Raw genomic sequence first — 19,883 nt, forward strand, 5'->3', positions numbered from 1 at the left:
TTCAAGCAGGTGAGTTGGCCAGCTGCGCTGGAGGGCTGGATTCTATCATCTTCATTCATGTTCACCTTTGAGGGTTGCGTGGGTATGGAACCTGGCTGGAAGCAAATGAAAGGCGGATGAGGTCAGGAGAACAGAAAGGAAGGGAGATTCGCGTTTCCAGCGCTGTGTCCTCTATGGTTGCCAGAGCAAGACTCCTGGCTTCCTGCTGCTGCGGGAAAGGAGTGACAAGCCATTAGGAACCCTGTTTGGTGGACGCCTCTTGGGAGTGGTTGTATTCATCTGGCAGCATCTGTGCAAAAGCTGCGTCCAGTTGGCACGCTCTGGCAGGGGCCACAGCCTCTCCCTAGGTCTAGTGGAGTGTGGAATGGAGGACTGGCTTGTTATAGGTTTATGCAGTGGGTGAGTAGCTGCTCGGGTTTATTTTCAGAACTTCTGCATAGTTTCCCGTTTAAGTAAATATTTTCGGGGTTAGCCTTCCAAAGGGGAGGGAAAGAGGAAAGTTGCAACAAGTAGCTAGGCTGTGCCCGAATAAAGCTCCAGGACAGGCAACCGGCCCCCTACTGGCCAGTGAGAGCTCCCTGGCAAACTCGAGCCATCCCACTTGGGCCCCCCAAAAGAAGGTGCCACAGGTGGGATCCCTGGCCCTCTGCTTCCTCGGGCTAGGACCATCTCTTTCTCTGGGAGACAGCCACTGAGACCTTCAAGGCAAGCTTGTGCTGCAAGGCCATGCTCCGGCCTCAGCAGATCCGTAGACCAGGACTGGCACTGGTGTGAGTGTGGGTTTGCACGCTACTGGGGAGAAGCATGGTGTGTATTTGTGTTTGTGTGTGTGAGTTCACATATGTGGGAGAGACTCATTTGGGGACGTATCTCATATATATTGGGGCAGGAGAGTGTTTAGGTTTTGCCTGAAGACTTGAGCTTGTGTCTCTGAGAATGGGTTCAGAGTCAGTGGGTTTGCTTCTCTGTGTGTTCAAAGATACGTGTAATAGTGTTTCCCTGTGTGGAGGGTGAGAGTGTGTTTTTTTGGTGCCTATGCACAGTGCCTGGCACACAAGAGCCTTTCAATCCTAGTGAATCGCATATGAATGTGTATGTTGGTGTCCTTGTGAAAGATTGTGCAGAGCCTGTTTCCCTGAGAGTGGGAGTGTGGGAAATAGGAGGCAGGTAGGGATGATGTGGGCTACAGGGGCTACCCTGTTTCTTCCATTCCCAGAAGTAAGCCCTGGGGTGGGGCTGGTGGCTCAGCTCGGCTGAATCAGGGTGGCTTCTCTGGTCGCTAGAGCCTCTTGGGACTCTCAGGCAATAGCTGGCTCTTCACTCCGCTAGTCAGTGAAGGTCAGGCAGCTGGGGCCCTATAAGTGTAGATCTGGGCCTGGGAGAGCCCAGGGAGACCTGCGTTGTCCCCTAGAGCAGAGCCTGCAGGAGAGGTGGAGGGAGCTGCCTCCTCAGGGCTGGAGTTCCTCTTAGGGTGCTGTTTCGGGCCCATGTACAGTCTCAGCCTGCTGGCGGTTCTGATTCTCTGGACCTTCAGGCCTGCACAGAGCAAAGGCGGTGTCATAGCCTCGCGCCAAGTGAGCCCGCCCAGCTGTCTGCCTCTGCGGGTCCGAGGCGGCCCGATTCTCGAATCAAATCTCGGCAGGAAAGGAATCCTCCGTACTTAGAAAGTACTCGCAAAAGGGTCTTTGGCGAATGCTGATTTCATCTGAGAGGAAAGTCTCCAAAGAGGTCCCAGCACTCTAGGATCTCACTGTCCTCATTCCCACTTTCCTTAGGGTTGACATGGCAAGTCTGGTCCGAAGCGTCCTGGTCCCGTTGGAGGAACACATTCGGTACTCACAGCCGTGGTGATCTGAGATGCAATAGCCACAACTTCCTCCTGCAGGCTTCAGATCTGCCAGGATAGGCTTAGACGGGTCGAATAATGTGGGGGAGAGGTGGGACTGGGTCCCCCAGAAGGGAGAGGGCGCTGCAGGTTAATGTACTGCTACAGAGGAACCTACTGTGCACTGAGCCGAGGCGCAGCCAAGCCCTGGTGCCCCCTTGCTCCTATTAGAACACATGCCCGAGGGCCTCCCCAGTCTCTTTGGACTTCCACTGTTCCCCAATCCTTTCATCACCATCCCCAAACGACAGATTTCTGAGCTTGGACACCTTTGCTCCACACCCACACGCACCACCACTACCCGGGCATTGCAGCTGGCTCAGCGGCTGCCCTTGGGGCCACCGGTTTCTGGGGACTGTGGCCACCACTAAGGAAACCTCCATGGCCGGAGTTGTTCCCCAGCTTTGGCATCTCCAAATGCACGTCCCCTTCATTATTTGTCACACAGCTTCTCTTTTTCTTACTTCCATCCCCAAAGTGAAGAAAGAGGATAGTGAGAGCCCTGCGTGGCTGATGAAGGAAGAGTCCCCAAGAACAGCAGACCACCCCCTTCCTGCTTTTGCAGGGAGCTTTCCGGACAAGAAAGGGGACAGAAGGCTTTGGGGGAGGAGGTTTCAGCGTTTTCAATCCCTTCACCTTAGGGCTGATATGAGTCTCGGATGGGGGAAGGCAGCTCCCAGTTTCTGGGGCTCACGGGATGTCGCCTCTCACAACGGTCCACCCGGGGTGTCGAGTCCCTGTAGGGAAATCAGACACTGCTGCACTCCCGGATCCCGGGCCTTGTAGTATATATCCATATATATATTTATGATTTCTAATTTTATTATAAAATAAAAGCAGAAATATTTCCCGAAGAACATTCACATGAGGGCATGACAGGGAGACGGCAAGTCCGCGGCTGGGGAGGCACACTCTGCCGGGAGCACTGTCGCCACAGTCCCGGGAGGAAGAGGAGAGAGCATGGCCTCACAGAGAGAAAGAGAGGCAAGTGCGCCGTGCGTGGTCCTTTCTCTTTCGCTTAAGTCGCTAGGCGCACAGCTGACACCTGCAGCCCCGCTGAACCCCGGGGAGGGCCTCTGGGGAAGGCCTGGTTCCTCTGCTCTCCCCCCTGCCGCGTCCACCCCTGAAAGTGAGGCAGGAGGACGCAAATCGGTGTCCAGAGGGGAGGAGGAAGGCTGAGGGGGTACAGACCCGAGGGCCAGGAGCGCAAGGGGCTGCCAGAGGAGAGACGGAAAAACAGAAATAGAGAAAAGGAAAAGTGGTGAGGGGTGACAAGCCAGAAATACAAAGGGTCGGGAAACCGGGGAAAGCAAGAAGGAGGGAGGCAGGATAAGAGAGATGGAAGGGAAGGGACTGGAAAAAAAGAGCAAGGGAGGCAAGGAGAGGGAAGGAACAGGAAAGAAGGGGTGAGAAGGTCGGGAGAGAGAGAGTGTGAGAACGGTGTATAATTTATTCCCTTCCCCAGTTCAAGGCCCGGTCCCAGGCCTCCGAGGGATCCCAGGAGCAACTTGTTGGAAGCCAATCCCGGACACAGACCAGACCAAGGCGCCGTCCACCCTGCCCGGGCCGGCGGTTCTGCTGGGCAGCGCGCGGGTCTCTCAGTACCTGGTGGGGCGCCCTCCCGACACCGCCTCTCGGGTCCCCAGCGCCACGCCGCGAAGGCCAGCGCGCGAGGCCGCGGGGCTCTAGGAGCCCAGGTCCACGAGGTTGGCCGACATGGGGTTGAGGATGGAGTCCTGCAGGCCGTGGTGGTGCTGCAGCGGGTCCGCGCCGCCTGCGCCCGGCACGGGCACGGGCACGGCGCTGGGGCCCGGAGGGTGGCCCAGGCTGTGCAGGGACGGCAGCCCGGGCGGCGGCGGCGGGCTGAGCAGCAGCGCGGGGCTGGACGACGAGTGGTCCGGCGTCCCCGACGGCGTCTTCTCGTCCTCCGAGCTGCCTAGCACCGACTTGCCGCTGCCGTTCAGCGACGCAGCCAGCGGGTTGTGGCTGTTGGAGTTGGAGTTTTCACTGTTCTCCCTGCAAGTGCAGGAGCAGAGCGGCCGGGTCAGCCGGGGAAACCGAGGCCGCCCCGCGCCGCCGCGTCCCCCGGAGCCGACCCCGCCGCTCGCCTCGGCGCCAGAGCCGCCCAGCGCTGCTTGCGGGGCTGTTTTCGGTTTCTACCATTTTCTCCGCCTGGCCTGGGGCTCTCCTTCTTTCTGCCAGTTCTCTTAATCGCTCAGTACAAGATTTCTCTCTCTCGCCCTTTTCTCTGTACCGTTTCTTGTTCTTAACCTCTTGAATAGCTTTCCAGTTCTGAGTACGTTCTGCTTGCCCTCCCACTACCCCCTGCGCTGAGTTTCTAACATTTCTTTCCCAGAGGAGAGCGGCTGGGGAGCGAGGCTCAGTGGAGTTGGGGAAGGGGGAGACAGAGAGGAAGGGAAGATGCCTGAGTTTTCAGATTCTTGGCTCCTGGAGCCACGGTTGTGGTTGCGGGGAGAAGTGGGGCCAGGGCAGTGAGGGTCCCTAGATCCTAGGCTGCCGGCCTCATGTGAAGTTAGGGATCTCACAGGTCTGCACTTCTCGTTGCTTTTTTTCCACTTAAGGGAAAACTTCTAATTGGGGTTCAGGTTCCTGGAGCTAAGATCCAAACTGGCAGGTCTTGGGAGGGTTCTCCTTGCTGGGCCGAAGGGCAAGGCCCTAAGGTGGTAGCACTCCCTTACCGTGGTGGCACGGTGCAAACCGCAGCTGGGAGTCTGGAGGCTGTAGGGGCTTGGAGGGCAGCCCTTGGGAGAAGAATGGAGGGGATGGCTAATCCCGGCCTAGAGTTTTCCAACATACAGAAACTGAGAGATTCGGCAGCCCTCACCTGGGGCCTGGCCTGAGAACCAAGTTCTTCAGGAGTCTGGATGCATGCCAGGCTGGGTAGAAGGGGACCCCAGCAGGGAGAACCCACCTCCTGCTCAGCCTTTGCCTGTCGGCCCCAACCAGATTTGGAGATTTGAAACCTTGGGTAGATTGTTTCTTCACTGGCTTCCCAAGACCTTTCCTTTCTGTTTTCCTGGAAGGGAACTTCCTACATGGCTGGCAGCTGAGACCTTACAACTGCAGATACCCCAACCTCATTGTCTGGGAGGCCAGAGTCGGCCTGAAGCTCCCCTTCCTCTTCCAGAGATCTGGTTCCACTGTTCAGCAATCCCACCCCACCCCCTCGCCCTAATCATTTACTCTGGGCTGCACATGCCCCATATCACCAACCCCAGGTGTCTTGTTTGGCTGTTACACTTAGGCTGGATTTCTTTCCCACCATCGGGTTTTCTCCCATTTCCCTCTTTATATTTGGGGTTCAGGGGGGCCACAGACTGGCAGCCACAAGGGCCTAATGGTTCTGTTAGGCTAGTTCAGGAAGTCCTGGTTTCCTTGAGGACAAGCAACTCCCAGCCCTTCTGTTGCTCTCAGCTCATCCCAGACCTACCGATCCACTCCCTAAAGACAGTGGGGCCTTAGGGGAGAAGAGTTGAGGGGGCCTGGCAGGCCAGGGAAGGGCTGCTGGTCCAGAAGGCAGGAAAAGGGGCATGTGTTTCTCTTTTGCTCTCCTACAGCTGACACTTCCTCTCGGCCTTGCTCCTCTTGGTCCTTTCTATGCAAGATATAAGACTCTCCAAGATATAAGACTCTCCCTATCAACTTCCATATCCAGACAAGGAAGATTCTTGCCAAGGCCCCTCCACGTCCGGATCACACCAGGAAACTATCAGTCTCAATCCTGACCCCAATCACACTTTGGCTGAGGGCTGTTTAAGGCGAACAGGAAGTGCCGGGCAGTGCCCGTGAATTCCCACAAGCAGCCCGAAATCTGCACCCCAGCTAGTCCTGACTGGAGACCCCTCTGTCGTGCCTAAGACTGTCACACCCTGCCTGCTGTGCCCCCTTTGCACAGGATCCAGCCACTGTCTTGCTTTTGCCCCAAAGTTCGAGGCTTCTCCACTTTGTTCCCAAGCGACCGGGGAGTTAGTTGACAACTTCCCCGACCGCTTTGCCCGCTTTAGACAAATTTCTGACCTCCTGGTCTCCCACAAGACCTGAGCGCCGGCGGGGTCAGCCGAGGCTGCAGCTGGGGGCCGGGGCAGGGCCGGGGCACCCGGCGTAGGCCTCCCCCGGGGTCCGTGCACACGTCCTGCGACCCCTCCCTCCCTGGAGCCCCGGGGAGGGGAGCTGGCGCCGCAGTTTTACTTACTCGTACCTTTCTTTGGCCTCGGCTGCCCGGTCGCGCTGCCGCCGGTTCTTGAACCAGTTGCTGACCTGCGTGGTGGTGAGGCCCGTGGCCTCGGCCAGCTCGCGCTTCTCGCGCGGGGAGGGGTAGGGGTTGTGCGCGTACCACTCGCGCAGCACGCTGCGACTCTTCTCCTTGAAGCAGTAGCTGGTCTCCTCGCCGTCCCAGATGGAGCGCGGCAGCGGAAACTTGCGGCGCACGCGGTACTTGCCCACGGCGCCCAGGGGCCGGCCGCGCAGCTTCTCCGCCTCGATGTAGTGCGCCTTGAGCCACAGCTGCTGCAGCTTGGCGTGGTTGTGCGGCGAGAACTGGTGGCTCTCCAGGATCTTGTAGAGCTCGCGGAAGTTGCCGCGGTGGAAGGCCACCACCGCCTTGGCCTTGAGCACGCTCTCATTCTTGTGGAGGTGCTCGCAGGCGGGCAGCGACCACAGGAAGCGGCCCAGCCGCTCGATGTTGCCGCCCTGCTGCAGCACCTCGCACACGCACGCCACTTGCTCCTGCGTGAAGCCGAAGGTGGGCAGCATGGACATGGTGCCGGCTGCGCCCCCGCCCGCCCGCGCGCGCCCTCACCGCGCTGCGCCGTCCGGCATGGGCGCCTCCCCGCCGGGTCGTCCGGGCCGAGGGGCGGGCGGGGCGGCCCCCCTGGCCCCGCGCTGTCTCCCGGCGAGCCCCGAGTCACGGCAGCCTGTGCCCGCGCCGGCCGCGCCGCCCGCGCTCCTCCGCGCCCCCGCCGCCTGCGCGCCTGGCCTGCGCCCTCGTCCAAGCCCGGGGGCCGCCCGGGGCGCCGCTCCGCATGCTCCGCGCCCGCCCGCCGCTCCCTCGCCCGCTTCTCGCTCGCTCTCCCTCCCGTCTAGCTCGCTCGCTGCTTTTTTAATAATATTATTCTAAGCGGGCATGAGGCGCGGCGGCCCGCGCCCTGATTGGTCTGGTTATCTGACCCGGGGCCTGCCCGCGCCAGACAATAGTCGGAGTCAAATTATTCGCCATGGAGACGCTGTCAGTCACTGGTAACCCGAGCCCCGGCGGGTCGGGCGGCTCCCCCCGGCCGGCTCCGCTGACAGATCGCCGGGCTCCGCGCACAGCGGAGGGCGGCCCGAGATGGGAGCGGGAGGCGCTCCAAGAACCCGGGAGGCGGAGAGGACCGGGCAGGGGCCGGCGGCGGCGGTGATTGACGGGGCGGACGCCCAAAGAGCAAGGGAGGGGATGGACAAGGAGCCGGGGGGGTGGGGTGGGGGGGGCGGAGTGGATCCGCGCGGAGAAGAAAAGGGGAGGATCGAAGTGGGGAGGGAAGAGGGGAGAGGAGAAGGCGGGGAACTGTTTAAGGGGGTGCTGGGAGGAAGAGGAGGGAGAGGGGTGGCGGGTACCCCGAGGGGTTAGAAACTTAGAGCAGCTTTCGCGTGGGTGCCCTACCCCCACTCCGGCTCTTCGGCGCCCCGCCGGGCGCGCAGTTTTGGGGATAAATTCTGCCCAGGAGACGGCCAGCAGGATGGGAGAGTTTGGACGTGCTTGGGCGCCTCTCAAAGATTTGGCTTTTCCTGCTGGCAGTGCCCCGCCCCCACCCCAGGAACTCCGGACCTGGGCGGTCTTCGAGGGAAAGGGGGAGGGAGTAGGAGAAAGAAGTGGAGAAGATTTGGCAGTGGCCGCAGGCGGACGCCTGAGAATCGGCTTCTTGGAGGATCCCGCCTTTCCTCTCTCCTAACCCGGCCGGCTGCCCCGAGGTCGGTACCGCCCCAGCTCCGCGCCGGGCGCTCTTCGCCGGGCGGGGACTCACACTTAACCCCACGGGTCCCGCGGCCCGGGAAGCACCAGGCGCTCCCGTGGGGCCTCTGCGGAACTCGACTCCTGTGTCCCACGGGGAGGCGAGAGCGGAGTCTAGGAAGCTCGTGGTGCTTCCCCCGTGGGTGGTCCTGGAGGACAGAGTGGGAGCAGGACGCATCCCGCCCTTTGGCCCCTGAGCCCGGACCGGGCTCCGGGCACCTCCAGCCTGGGAACCAGCTCACTGAACTCCGGAATAAGGGGATCCTCGTTTTTTTTTGTGTGTGTCCTTCTAAGGGAAGGAAACGTGGAAACACGTGGTGCTGGTTCTCTGGGAGGAGGGCATGGGGAGTCGGTGGAAGATCTGGGGGTAGAATCAGGGGCGGAGGGGGCGTGTTGCTGCTGTTTGTAAGGTTTTGAAAAGCCCGGGGCTTTGCTTCTTCTCGGACTGGTCCTTTCCACTTCCGTTTCCCTTCTTTGCTCTGAGCTGTTGGAGGCTGGAGTCAACCCTGCTCCCTGCTCCAGGACCCAAGCCAGCAACAGAGCCTGGGCTCTGCCCTCAGCTTAGAAGTGTGGAACCTGTGTCTAGGCCGCGTTTATTTTTCTCCCCCACTCTTTTAAATGTTCTCTGGAGGTTGTGCTAGGAGCACTGGATGGGCATCCAGAACCTTGGGTTCAAGTTTTTGCTTTGCTTGATGTCTATGAGAAAAGCTTGTGTTTATTTCTCTAAGTGTTTATTTCCCTAGCAAGGTTTCCAAAAGTCTCCCCCGGCTCTAGCATTCTAGAAGTCCTCTGGGGGAGTTGCAGGCATGAAAGAGTGGAACCCTGGGACTCACTCTAAAACTTGCTTTTGGAGGCCTCCTCCATGTGCATTGAGACCAGGGCTGTCAAATAGGTTCCATGCCAGTGCCAGGGACAGCTCCCTGTAGAAATCCAGGTGGCATCTGCAGAGTCTGTGTCTGTTGGCTGGGAGGAGCCCTGTGGCATCCTGGCCACTCTATCCAAAGTCCTGTGTGCTGCTGCCCAGGGTTCACACCATAGTCTTACAGGACTCTGGGAGACATATGGGAAATGTTTATCTCTGGCTGCACTAATGTGTAGAGTCCACCTTGCTGACTCCCCCCCCCAAAAAAAATGGGCAACCTACTCTTTCCAAGATGTCATCTTCAGCCACATGGTTAATGACCGCAGGCAGGTCCCAGTTCTCACCATGGCCATCTTACATCTTGACAAGGTCAGGCTGGGCTCTGGGGGAGCACCATGGTCTGGTGTCAGTGAGTGGGACTGGGCAGTAGCTTCCTGGTATAAGACTGGGCCAGTTTATGATCTGCTCCACCTCACTTTCTCCCACTATTAGATGATGCTTATGTGATCTTTTGTGTCCCTGTTGATTCTGGGCTGGGGTGGGTCTGAGAATCCCAACCTTGAAAAAGCATGTAACTTTTGCAACCTCAGCCACAGCTCCCACCATGAATATACCCCTCCCTGTGTTCTTGGAGCTTCAAGATTGAACTTCCCCCAGAATTGTGTCTTATCCTGCTCAGCTAAGGCACATTTTCTGGAACTTCAGACTCGCTGTTCTTTCCAGCTTTGCCCTTTTTGGGGCCCTGGCTGCCAAGCCCGAGAGTCACTCCTGCCAAGAGAACAGCCGTGGACCTGGATAATATCGTGTGTGCCATGTGAAAAATCATCACAGAGCAAGCCCAGAAAACCTGGAATGCCATTACCCAATGTATGGGTGTGTGTGCATATGCCACCAACTCTCTCCTCCCTCCCATATTTGTAGGAAACTGGCTCTAGCAGGTCTGGGCTAGACCCTCTTGCCAGCAGGGACAGCTGAGTGCCTGCCCAGGTTCCAGTGCTCAGAGCAGCTGCAGGAGAAGCCACGGTTCTAACCCACCCTTATCTACCCAATCCCATATCCCTTCTTTCCCTAAGACATGCTGGGGAGGCCTGCGCTTGCCATTTCATCAAGCACAAATAGGAGAAGCTCCATGACTGGGAAGGAGAAAACTTTTGCAGATAGGTGGAAATTTGGGACTCACTGAACTGTCTCCTCTCACCTCCAAGGTGTGCTGGAAGTCCTCTGGGATCAGACTTTCTGGAAGGCAGCAGCACAGGTGGATGAGCGTGCTCCAGGGAGCTCACATTGACAGAGTGTTTTTGCCCCAGACTCTTGGTCAGGGACAGTCTGGGGCTGCTGGGCAGGAAGCACCCCAGAGAAAGGCCTCCACAGATGGCCCCCTCGTTGCCCACCCTAGGGCGAGCACATTGCCCACTAGCAGAACCTTTGGGGAAGGGAGAAAGCAGCCCCCCAGCCCCTCAAGTGCTTCCCTGCCCTTGGGTTGAGAACATTTCAGAAAGAAGGGGGTGATCTAAGGAGGGGCTGCTTGCAGGCTGTTTCCAAGGCCCTCAGCAGAGGAGGGGGCGGGAGGTGGGGGATTCGGTGGGCCAAAACAGAAGACCAGAAACTTAAATACAACAACAACAACAACAACAAAACCTTTATTTTTTCCAGGCTTTGAAGGCTGCAGAAATGCCCTGGGCCGCCCAGGACCCTGGTGCGGTCCCCCCGGTGCGGACCCCCTAGGCCCTCGGCGCAGCTCGCAGCTCGCAGCGGGCTGGGTTCTGGGGCGCCGCCGTCGGGGGCGCGGGCGGTGGGGGCAGCGGGCGCGGCGGTCTCCGAGCGGTGTTTCCCGCAGGCCCCTCGCTGCCCCCGGCCTCCCGCTCCCGCTCCCGCTCCCGCTCCCGCTCCCGCCTGGCCGGCGCGTTTCGATGCAAGCGGGCCAGCGGCGCGGGGCGGGCGTGCGCCGAGGCTCGAGGGCTTCCTGCCGCCCGGCCCCGCGGACCAGGGGGCTCTCTGCAGATCCCTGCACCCCACAGTTTTCTGTGTTGCCCAGCGTTTGGGCGCTGTCGAGGCGCAGGCATTCCGCTCGCCTGGAGCTCCGCTTCTCGAAGGGTCCCCGCCGCCCCCCAAGCGCGGGCAAGCTGCGGGCCCTGGGCTCGGGCGGCGGCCTCCGAGGCGGGGCGCGGGGGGTCGGGGGAGCGGCGCCGGCGGGGGGGTGGGGGGCTGCGCCGGGGTCGCACGTGCCTGGCCCTGTCGCGCGCCCCCAAGGCCGGGAGTAGCAGGTAGCAGGGCCCCCCTCTCGGGGCCTTTAGCTCCCGACCCACGGGGCGGCCTAGAAGGCCCTCCGGAGACAACGGTTTGGGGGCCGCGGGCTCACAGGGGTTCTCGTTCCAACGAAAAGATCTAGAACTAGAGCTCCGGGCCCGTTTGGAGGCCGGCAAACCGGCGAGCGGCCCGAGGGGGCGCGGGGACCCGGGGCCCGGGCGCCGCCCGCCCTCCGACGACGCTCGGCCTGGCTCCGGCCGTGTGTCCCCGCCCGCGGTCACGATCGGGGCTCGGGGCGCGGGGCTGCAGCCCCCCCGGAGCCGCAGGGGGCTCCGGGCGCCGTCGCGGGGAGGCGTTGGGGCTCGGACGCGGCCGGCGGGGCATCGCGGCCAGGCGGCCTGGTTCTCGGCTCTGCGCCCGGGAGGCCGCCCAGGTCCGCCACCAGGCTCTTGTTTTTGTTTTTCGTTTTGCTTTTTTTCCTTCCGCGTGGGCCGCAGAGGGCCTTTGCGTCCCTAACTAAGCCCGCCTGCGGCCGGGTGTGCCCGCGGGAGCCCCCAAGCGGCGGGTGGTTGGGTGGGCGCGCGGTGCCCCCAGGCCTCCAGCGGAGGGGGAGAGGGCGCCGCGAGGCCCCGGTGGTTCCGCGGGACCCCCCGGCCCCGGCACCAGCCCGGCTGGCGGAGAGGCCGCTCGAGCGGGGCGCGTCCGAGGCGCCTTCCCTCCGAGGCGCGCTGGGTGGCCCGGGTCGGATCGCAGGATCCTTGGGGAACAGACACCGGCTTTTCACCCTCGCATCTCCACCACCGCCTCCCCCCTCCCCGAGGATCTGGATCTGCCTTGCACACAGTGGGTGCCCAGGAAATGTTTGAGGGGATGCCAGAGTGGCCAGCGGGATTTGACTGGCAGGAGCAACTGCAAAGGAAGCTTCCTCTCCTCTTCTCCCGTTCTTCCCTCCCAGCCCTCCTCTTCTTTGCAGGGGGAAGTCTCGGAGAGTTGGGGCGGCTTCCTCCGACCAGAAGCACCGGGCGCTGGAGTCTCCGAGGGGCCCTGTAGAAACTGCAGACTGAACGCGCTGCGCTTAGAAATTCTTTCTAACTGCCTGTAGCGTTCCCGGGTTCCCATGGGTTGCAGGAAGGAAAGTTTTCTAAGTAGAGCTAGTCTAATTTTTCTGGGGCTGCTGTCTTTAGTTGCATTTCCTTAGTTACTTTACAAAAAATCCTCTGTAGGCAACGTGTAGATCAGGTTTCCTATAAGAAGTGACTTTTTTTTTTTTTTTCTTCTTCTTCTTCTTCTTCTTCTTTCCATTACCTGTGAGAAATTCTATCCGGGAGTAGGGATTCCTAGCTTGGCACTTCTCTCTCCTGCAGTATCTATTTTTATTAGCATTAATTACAATGCATCAGTCCCACTCATCAGTGATACCCCCTCCTCCTGGCTGGTGACTGTTCTTGGCTCTCCCAATTTGGGTAGCAGCTGGGCAACAGGGCATTCTCACCCAGCCTTTGAAAGCAGCCATGCAAGGGGTTTCCACCAAATTTTGCATTTTTTCAAGGGAAGCTGGAAAAAGCCAGATTGTTCTTAACTTGGAAATCCAATACTTTATTTTGTTGTCTCTGTGAATTAAGGCTAACATCCAGGGGCTGTTTCTTATAGAAGAATGTCTGCTAATTAATTTATGCACAGTGCTGTGAAAACGCTCTATAACAAAGCAGGTAGAAACAAGATACAGCCCTGCTGGGGAGGGCACATACCTTAGGAAAACCTGTGCAGGAGGCTGCTGCCGAGGTACCAGGTCAATGTCAACCTCAAATAGATGTCCTCTGGTAGCACTGTGGCATGGGGTTTGTGATGACAGGTGTGGTTGGCTCTCTGGCAGTTACCATCTTCGTTCTGGTAGAGTTGCGCTGTTAGTAAATGCTCAATTTGGAGACCCTAGTGTGGGTTGAACAGAGGGTATGGACTTTGTCATCAGGCAGGCCTGGGTCCTTGGTTCAGACCAACCACTTCAGTAACTGACTCAGTCTTGGAGCCTATTTTGCTCATTTGGAAAATGATAATAATGACCCAGTGCTTGGTGCACCATAAGCATTCAACAATTTCTTGTTGAATTGACTACAGTTGCATTTGGGACTAGGGATGAAGTGTATGCAACATCTGGTTCACAATAGGTGCTCAATAATTAAGGCTATTGTTATCGGGATGTGACGGGGTAGTGTATTTGCATAATTGCATACAGTTAATGTTATTTCAGAAAGCACCGGACTTAAGTGTCAAAAGGCAGATTTAATTTCCGTGACAGATAGTATCAGGCCTTTATCTTATGGCCAGACCTGGGCTAGGCACTCTGGGAAATGCTCAGATATGTGGCTAGAGGTTCTGGAGCTGTTGGTAATGCCCGAACTTGCACACAAGAGACTACCTTGGTCTCTCTAGCTCACTGTCCACAGCAGCCTTGGATGAGTGTGGGGTTTGGAGTCAGGCTATCTGACTAAACCCTGCCTCTGCTGCTTAGTGACAGTGTGACCAACGGTAAATCACTTAATCTTATGGAGTCAGTTTGCCAGTCTAGGGAGAATAAAAAGTTGGCGTAACAAACACCTTGCTCCCAGGCTTTGGGGAAAAGGAAATGAACTAATGTGTGTGAAAAGCCTGGGTCCCCGTTTGGAGATGAATAGGAGAGCTTCAGCTGCCATAATGTTTTGCATTAGCTTATGGTGTTTCCAGGATTTTGGTCTCATTAAGACAATTCTCAGAAATCAAAAGACAGCTGCATACAAGTGTGACATAGCATGTTCCTAGGGGGTTGAGACCAAGGCTGCTTCTTCTGTTGTGTTTGCTCTCACAAAGCAGAACTCATGCTGAAAGCTCCATGGGCATGTGTGGATTGTGTGTTGTGACCTGGAGTAAGCCCCCACCCCCAACTCCTTCCTCATTAGTCCCCTGTACCCTGAGATAGAGTCTGTTATGGGTTAAAATTAAAAATAGCTTCCACTAATAGAGGATCTTCTATGCACAAAGCAGTACCAGAAATTTATGGTGGGTACCGTAATCCTATAAAATGGGGATTATCAGCATTTACAGAGGAGGAGACAGGCTCAGAGGCCAAGCAACTTGACCAAGGCCATACAGCTGGTAAAGAGCCTATGAAGTTGCAGGCCTTGATGCCAAAACCCATACTATAAGACATGGGGCTTACTGCCCTTAGTTCCTCTATGATAGCAAAATAATAGGGTAATAATAATAGGAAGCATTTGCTGAATGCATATTATGTGCCAGGCACTGTGGTATTTCACATAATCTCAAAGCATGCCCATGAGTGGGTATAACTCTATAGCTCCATTTTACAGGTGGTCACACTGAGGCTCAGAGAAATTAAGTACAAGTCCAGCAGCTATGGAAAACCTGAGTTCTTTCATCCGGGTCATTTGGCTGTGATCCACTTCACTGGGGCAGCCTTTCACCACAATTTCACCTGGGGGCTGAAATCCAGGCTCTGGGGTCTGTGGCCTTTGGTCTTTGTTAGCTTCTGCTGGGCGGAAGCCCACTGTGACCAGGGCAAGCTGTACAACAGCAGCCTCAGTCCCAAGCCGGTGAAGTCTGGACGTACTCATGGTCCCATTATACCTGGGGTGATCTTGTGGGACTCAGAGAATAAAGTATCTTAATCAAGGTATTTTGAGGTACAAACCACAGAAATCCACTCAGACTCACAGGAGAAGCCAAAGAACAAGTTTATTATAAGGATTTGGGGTAGCACATGGATTCAAGGGCAGGGAATACCATTGTCCTTAACAAGGGGTGGAACCAGAAACTGGGCAATAGTTAGAAATCAAGGCTTTTCCTCCCTCCTGGTGGCAGAGCGGTCTCTCCTCTGCTCCTCTCTGAGCATCCTTGTTTTCTCTCTCAGGAGCAGTCTTCCCTGGTGCTGCTTCTTTAATACTTCTCTAGTTTTCCATGGAGCCCCTGCTTCAGCCACTCCGGAGGCACTCTACAATACATCTGCTCCTGTTTGGAATTCAGGGGAGAGAGAGAAGGAGGAGGAGGGGAGAGAGAGGAAGAGGGAGAAAGAGAGATGGAGGGAAGGAGGGGAAGGAAAAGAGGGAGAGGGAGAGGAAGAGGGAGAGGGGGGAGGGAGAGAGGGAAGTGGTGGAGAGGGAGAGAGAGATGGGCGGGAGAGAGGGAAAAAGTGGGGAGAGAGTGGGAATCTTAGAGTGCAATCCGTGATGGTGGGTGGGTGGGAAGGACTCTATGGCCCGCTGCCCAATCTGCAGGGACCGTGAGCCCAGACTCGCAGACATGAGGTGAAGGGTGGGCTGCTGTTCTAGACTGCTATGGAGTATAGAATTCTAGTGCCCAGTACATAAGAAGTGTTAAAAAAATATTTGTTCCTTTGCTTCCCTTTTTTCTCGACTCCCCAGTGTGCTGCTTTTTCCAGTCCTTCTATCAAGAATCATCCAGAGCCACTGATTTAGAGCACAGATATGATTGTGCCACTCCGTTTAAATTCCTCTAATGGCACCTATTAACCTCAGGATGAAATTTCGACTCCTTAGCATGGTTTCTGAGGCCCTTTGTCATCAGACTTTGTGTGTGTATTCAGCTCACCTCGCCACACTGCCCACTTCTTACTCAAGGCTTCAGCCATCCCGAGTGGTTTCCATGGACTCTTCCACTCCTGTGGTGCATATCCATCACCACCCACTTATTCCTTTATGGGAGAAGCCTAAGTCGCTGCCTCATTGACCCTGGGCTTGGCCACATGACAAGCTTGACTAATGAAATGTGAGTGGATGAACAGAAGCTTTTAGAGACACTGCAAATTGCCACCGGGACTCTTTCTTCTTTTGCCCTCATCTCCCAGACAGGTGCTGCTCCAGCTTGTGTTACAGGATGAAAAAGAAGATGGAGTGGAGCCCCAACTTCAGGCAGAGTCACAGGTGGCCTGCAGCCTACATTCAATATGAGTGAGAAATAATGTGCATGGTTGTGAACCGCTGAGGTTTGGGGGTTGTTTGTCACCGCAGCAGAGTTAAGGGATATGTTTCCCTCCCTCAAATCTCTGGATGTGCTATTCCCTCTCCCTGGAAACCTCTCCCTTATTCCCAAACCCCTTCTTTTTCAGGACTCAGATGAGATGTTACTTTCTTTGGAAAACTGTCCTGACGCTCTTCTTCCCCCAGGTTGGGTCTGTGGCCCTGTGCCAGTCCCCATGTCACCTTCCTATTCTCATCTCCCCTATTACACCGTTTTATGGTTACGATAACCTCTTGATTTTTGTACCCGGCTTCACCATCAGTCTATGAGCTTCTGGAAGGCAGGGACTGGATCCTCTGGTTCAGCTAGCACATGGTAAGTTCTTAAAAAGGATTTGTTGACAAGGGATGAAGTTAGTAGTCTCCCTTGGTGTGTGGCAGTTTTGATTTTCTGAAGATCCATCCCATATACTCTTCTTTTAATATGTCTTCGATATTCTCCTTGTAGAGGTGTGTGTGTGTGTGTGTGTGTGTGTGTGTGTGTGTGTGTGAAGGAGATGGTAGTCGATGTTTCTTCCCCTTAAATCTGGGCAGGCCTGTTATACTGGCAGAGGTGACACAGTATGACTTCTGAGGCAGGTCGGGAAAGGCAATACAGCTTTCGCCTAGTTCTCTTGGGACACTAGCTCTTGGAACCAGTCACCAAGCTGTAAGGAAGCACTGTTGAAAGGCCCTTGTGGAAAAGAACTGAGCTCTCCCCACCCCTGCCCTGCCCCAGATCTGGCTAAGCTCCAAGCAGCAACCGGCGCTCCTTTGCCAGCATGTCAGTGCACCATCTTGAAAGCGGACCTTCCAGCTCTAGTCAAATTGCCCCAGCTGATACACAAAGAGCAGAGATGAGCCGTCCCTGCCAAGCCCTGTCCCTGTTGCAGATTCTTGAGTAAAATAAATGATTGCTGTTGTTTAAGCCACTGAGTTTTGGAGTGATTGCTACACAGCACTGATACTGAGGACACTTGGCTTTCCTCTTAGCAATCCGATTTTCTCTTGAATCTCATTTCCTCCCAAACCCCAGCCTCTCCGCCTTGGCCCTTAATACTAGCCCTCTCACCTTGTGGGGACGGGGGGGACACTGTGCCTCTGGCTGGGGTAACTCTGATAGATCTTGGCCTCTGGAACTCTGAGCTGCCCTCTATGTGGCCTGGGATAGTACTTTCCCCAATTCCTGCCCTCCTAGAGTAGAGCTCCTGGGCATACATGCTAGTGGGGAATCCATCCTAAGTGCCCCAGTCCCCAATTGGACACCAGATATCACCTACATGCTGTCCATCTTGGGTCAGGACCCAGCTGGGGGCAGTTCCCCACCCTTAAGGGAGCTCCATTCTTTTCCCTGGTCCATGCAACTGTGGCTCAAGCCTTCCTTGGTGCTGCCTCAATTAGGACAATATTTCACATTCTTTTTCTGCAGATGGATTCATATTAACAGCTGGCACATGAGGTTAGTGTGAAGACTAAATGTAACTCTACCCATGAACCATTTGGTAAACTTTCAATATTGTTATAAGTTTGTTCAGCCAGAATTAATGTTGCCTAGGAAGACCTTGCAAAATAGACATAAGAGCTACAGCTACAAACAAATCTGAGTCACTGTCTCCTCCACTTCCGCCATAATTTTTCCCTTTAAATGTCTCGTCTATTGTGTACTTCACCTTATCCCAGCAGATGGGTGAAAATAAATGCTGGATTCCCCCATTAAAGCTGGCATGATCTGGGTTTTTGAAAGTGCTTTTCAGAACCTCTTACCACACATGTTTTAGACTCCATGTGTCTAGGCTGAATTTGCTCCACATTTAATCCATGTTGGCCAAAGCCAATGTCCAGACTCAGGGAGTGTTTGAAAACTCAGAGGTCATGAGTGTTGCCCATCACACACACACACACACACACACACACACACACACACACAACCAAGGACATATGTGCATATCCATGAAGATCTGTAAGGGCACATACTGTTGAGTACATATTCCCAGCCATACTGGGCACAGTCCTCTAACATTGACCCTAGAAGTCTAGAAGTTCAGGTCCTTCTCTGAATGGGTCTATGATGGGCTATGAACCCAACTTATTGTCACCATCCATGGCTATGAGACTCAAACCTCCTCTTCCCCCATGTTTTCAGCATCTGATTAATACCTATACAGGCCTAAGAGAGTTCTTGATTCTCAGTAGGTTATATGACCAGAAAACATATTACTCCTCAAAGGACATGCCCTGTAACTTTCTACGTAGGACATACAATAAAAATATATAGTTTTAAGCAATAAATTAATAGTAAAGAGTAAACAAAAATAATCTAAGATAGATGCAAGGTGAGGTATGAGTGGGCAAAGGTTCCTTGTGTTAAACTAAGGCTCTCACCAGATGGGGAAGCCTGGAGCCATGCCAGGAGGAGGGCAGACCCGAGAGAAGGCTCCATGAAGAGACCAACCCAATGAAGAACAGAACAGATTCAGACCATGAAATTCATGAGCGTTTCATTAAATGAGATTTCCTCATGGGGAGGGCTTAAATTAAGCCTATAAGATTATTAAGTGATACAGTTTGTAGCCTCAGCAAGACTTTAATTGTGGGTCTTGTTTAAAGGGTATATGGAGCCACACGCACACACACACACATACACAAATCGATGTGTGTATGTGTGTGTGTGTATATATATATATATAAATTCAAATACCTGTCACTACACACATACATGTGGATACACACAAACACATATGTTATTCATAGGAAATGAGGAATACACACATTCATCCTCACATGAGGATATAATTCCTGAAATCATGGGGACTATTTCACCCTCAATGGGTTGGTGAGTATACTCTGGGTTATCTCCAAACCAGTTCTCTCTCAGAGTTTAGTCATAACTAGGGAGCTTGGGGGAAGGAGACTTAGCTAGTAAGCGGTAGCAGCTGAAGTTGGAAAGCATAAATACATTCAGTGACTGAGATTTTCCCTTTCTGAATAGCAAGTGTTCTTCATTGGAAAAATTTGTATGCTCAATATGCTAAAGACTTTGTGGCTACATGGGATATGGCTGGGGATAGGGCTATTTTTAAGGAATCTGTAATTTCTTTTTTTATTTTTAAAAATTTTATTTATTTATTCATGAGAGAGACACACACACACACACACACAAAGGCAGAGACACAGGTAGAGGGAGAAGCAGGCTCCATGCAGGGAGCCTGATGTGGGACTCGATCCCAGGACCCCAGGATCATGACCTGAGCCAAAGGCAAACTCTCAACCGCTGAGCCACCCGGCCTGAATCTGTCATTTCTACTAGATACTTAACCTGAGGTATTTCTGGAAGGTCAAATGTCACCCACATCAATCAATACTGCCAATGCCCTCCAACAATTCAATTCAATTCAATCTCATCCCATTCTAGTCAATGAAACAAATATACTTATTTTCGTAAAGTATCAGTATAAGGAATATTTGAAGTGCTTCTACTCTATGTCTGACTCTGTGTCAGGTTCCGTCAGGGGGAGAAGAGAGGAGGACACCATTCTGTCTTCTAGAAGCTAAAGGCTTATTTGGGCAACAGACCTGAGCTGTGTGAAACTACAGAAAATGACAGGGCACAGAAGCTGAGAGGGAAGAAGTATTGCGTGTCAGGATGGGCAAGGAAGCCTTCTTGAAAAGGTGGTCTTGATGTGAGGTTTGAACAACAGAGAGAATTAGGATGGTGGGGAAGACATTGGTGAGACAGACTAAAGTCTTGGCTGAGCCGTCCTCACCTACGTTACTTATGCCTGGGAAGGCCTCCTAAGGTTTGTGTTTATCGCTTATCTCCCTCCAGCTTCCCAAAGTGAGACAGTGAGATTTCTGGGAAAAGTCAAAATATGT

At 54.9% G+C, this 19,883-nt stretch overlaps 1 protein-coding gene and 1 long non-coding RNA gene across 3 annotated transcripts; one reads left to right on the forward strand and one right to left on the reverse strand.

The window, feature by feature from the left end:
* Positions 1–2,685: 2,685 nt before the first annotated feature.
* On the reverse strand, positions 2,686–6,725 carry SIX2 (SIX homeobox 2). Of its 2 annotated transcripts, none has more exons than XM_072842700.1 (2): positions 6,105–6,725; positions 2,686–3,901 (listed from the first exon to the last, which is right to left on the reverse strand). In XM_072842700.1, the coding sequence occupies exons 1-2, from the start codon at positions 6,662–6,664 to the stop codon at positions 3,571–3,573; spliced, it is 891 nt and encodes a 296-aa protein (XP_072698801.1). In that variant the 5' UTR covers positions 6,665–6,725; the 3' UTR covers positions 2,686–3,570. The 2 variants fall into 2 exon arrangements, with proteins under 2 accessions (XP_072698801.1, XP_072698800.1); XM_072842699.1 differs by having other exon boundaries at positions 6,099–6,725.
* A 722-nt stretch (positions 6,726–7,447) lies between these two features.
* LOC140600157 (uncharacterized) lies at positions 7,448–16,940 on the forward strand. Its single transcript, XR_012003343.1, has 2 exons — positions 7,448–7,852; positions 15,417–16,940. It is a non-coding gene; the product is annotated as an uncharacterized lncRNA (long non-coding RNA).
* The last annotated feature ends 2,943 nt before the right edge of the window (positions 16,941–19,883 follow it).

This window comes from Canis lupus, chromosome 11 (genome assembly GCF_048164855.1).
Source record: "Canis lupus baileyi chromosome 11, mCanLup2.hap1, whole genome shotgun sequence".
Taxonomy (NCBI): domain Eukaryota; kingdom Metazoa; phylum Chordata; class Mammalia; order Carnivora; family Canidae; genus Canis; species Canis lupus.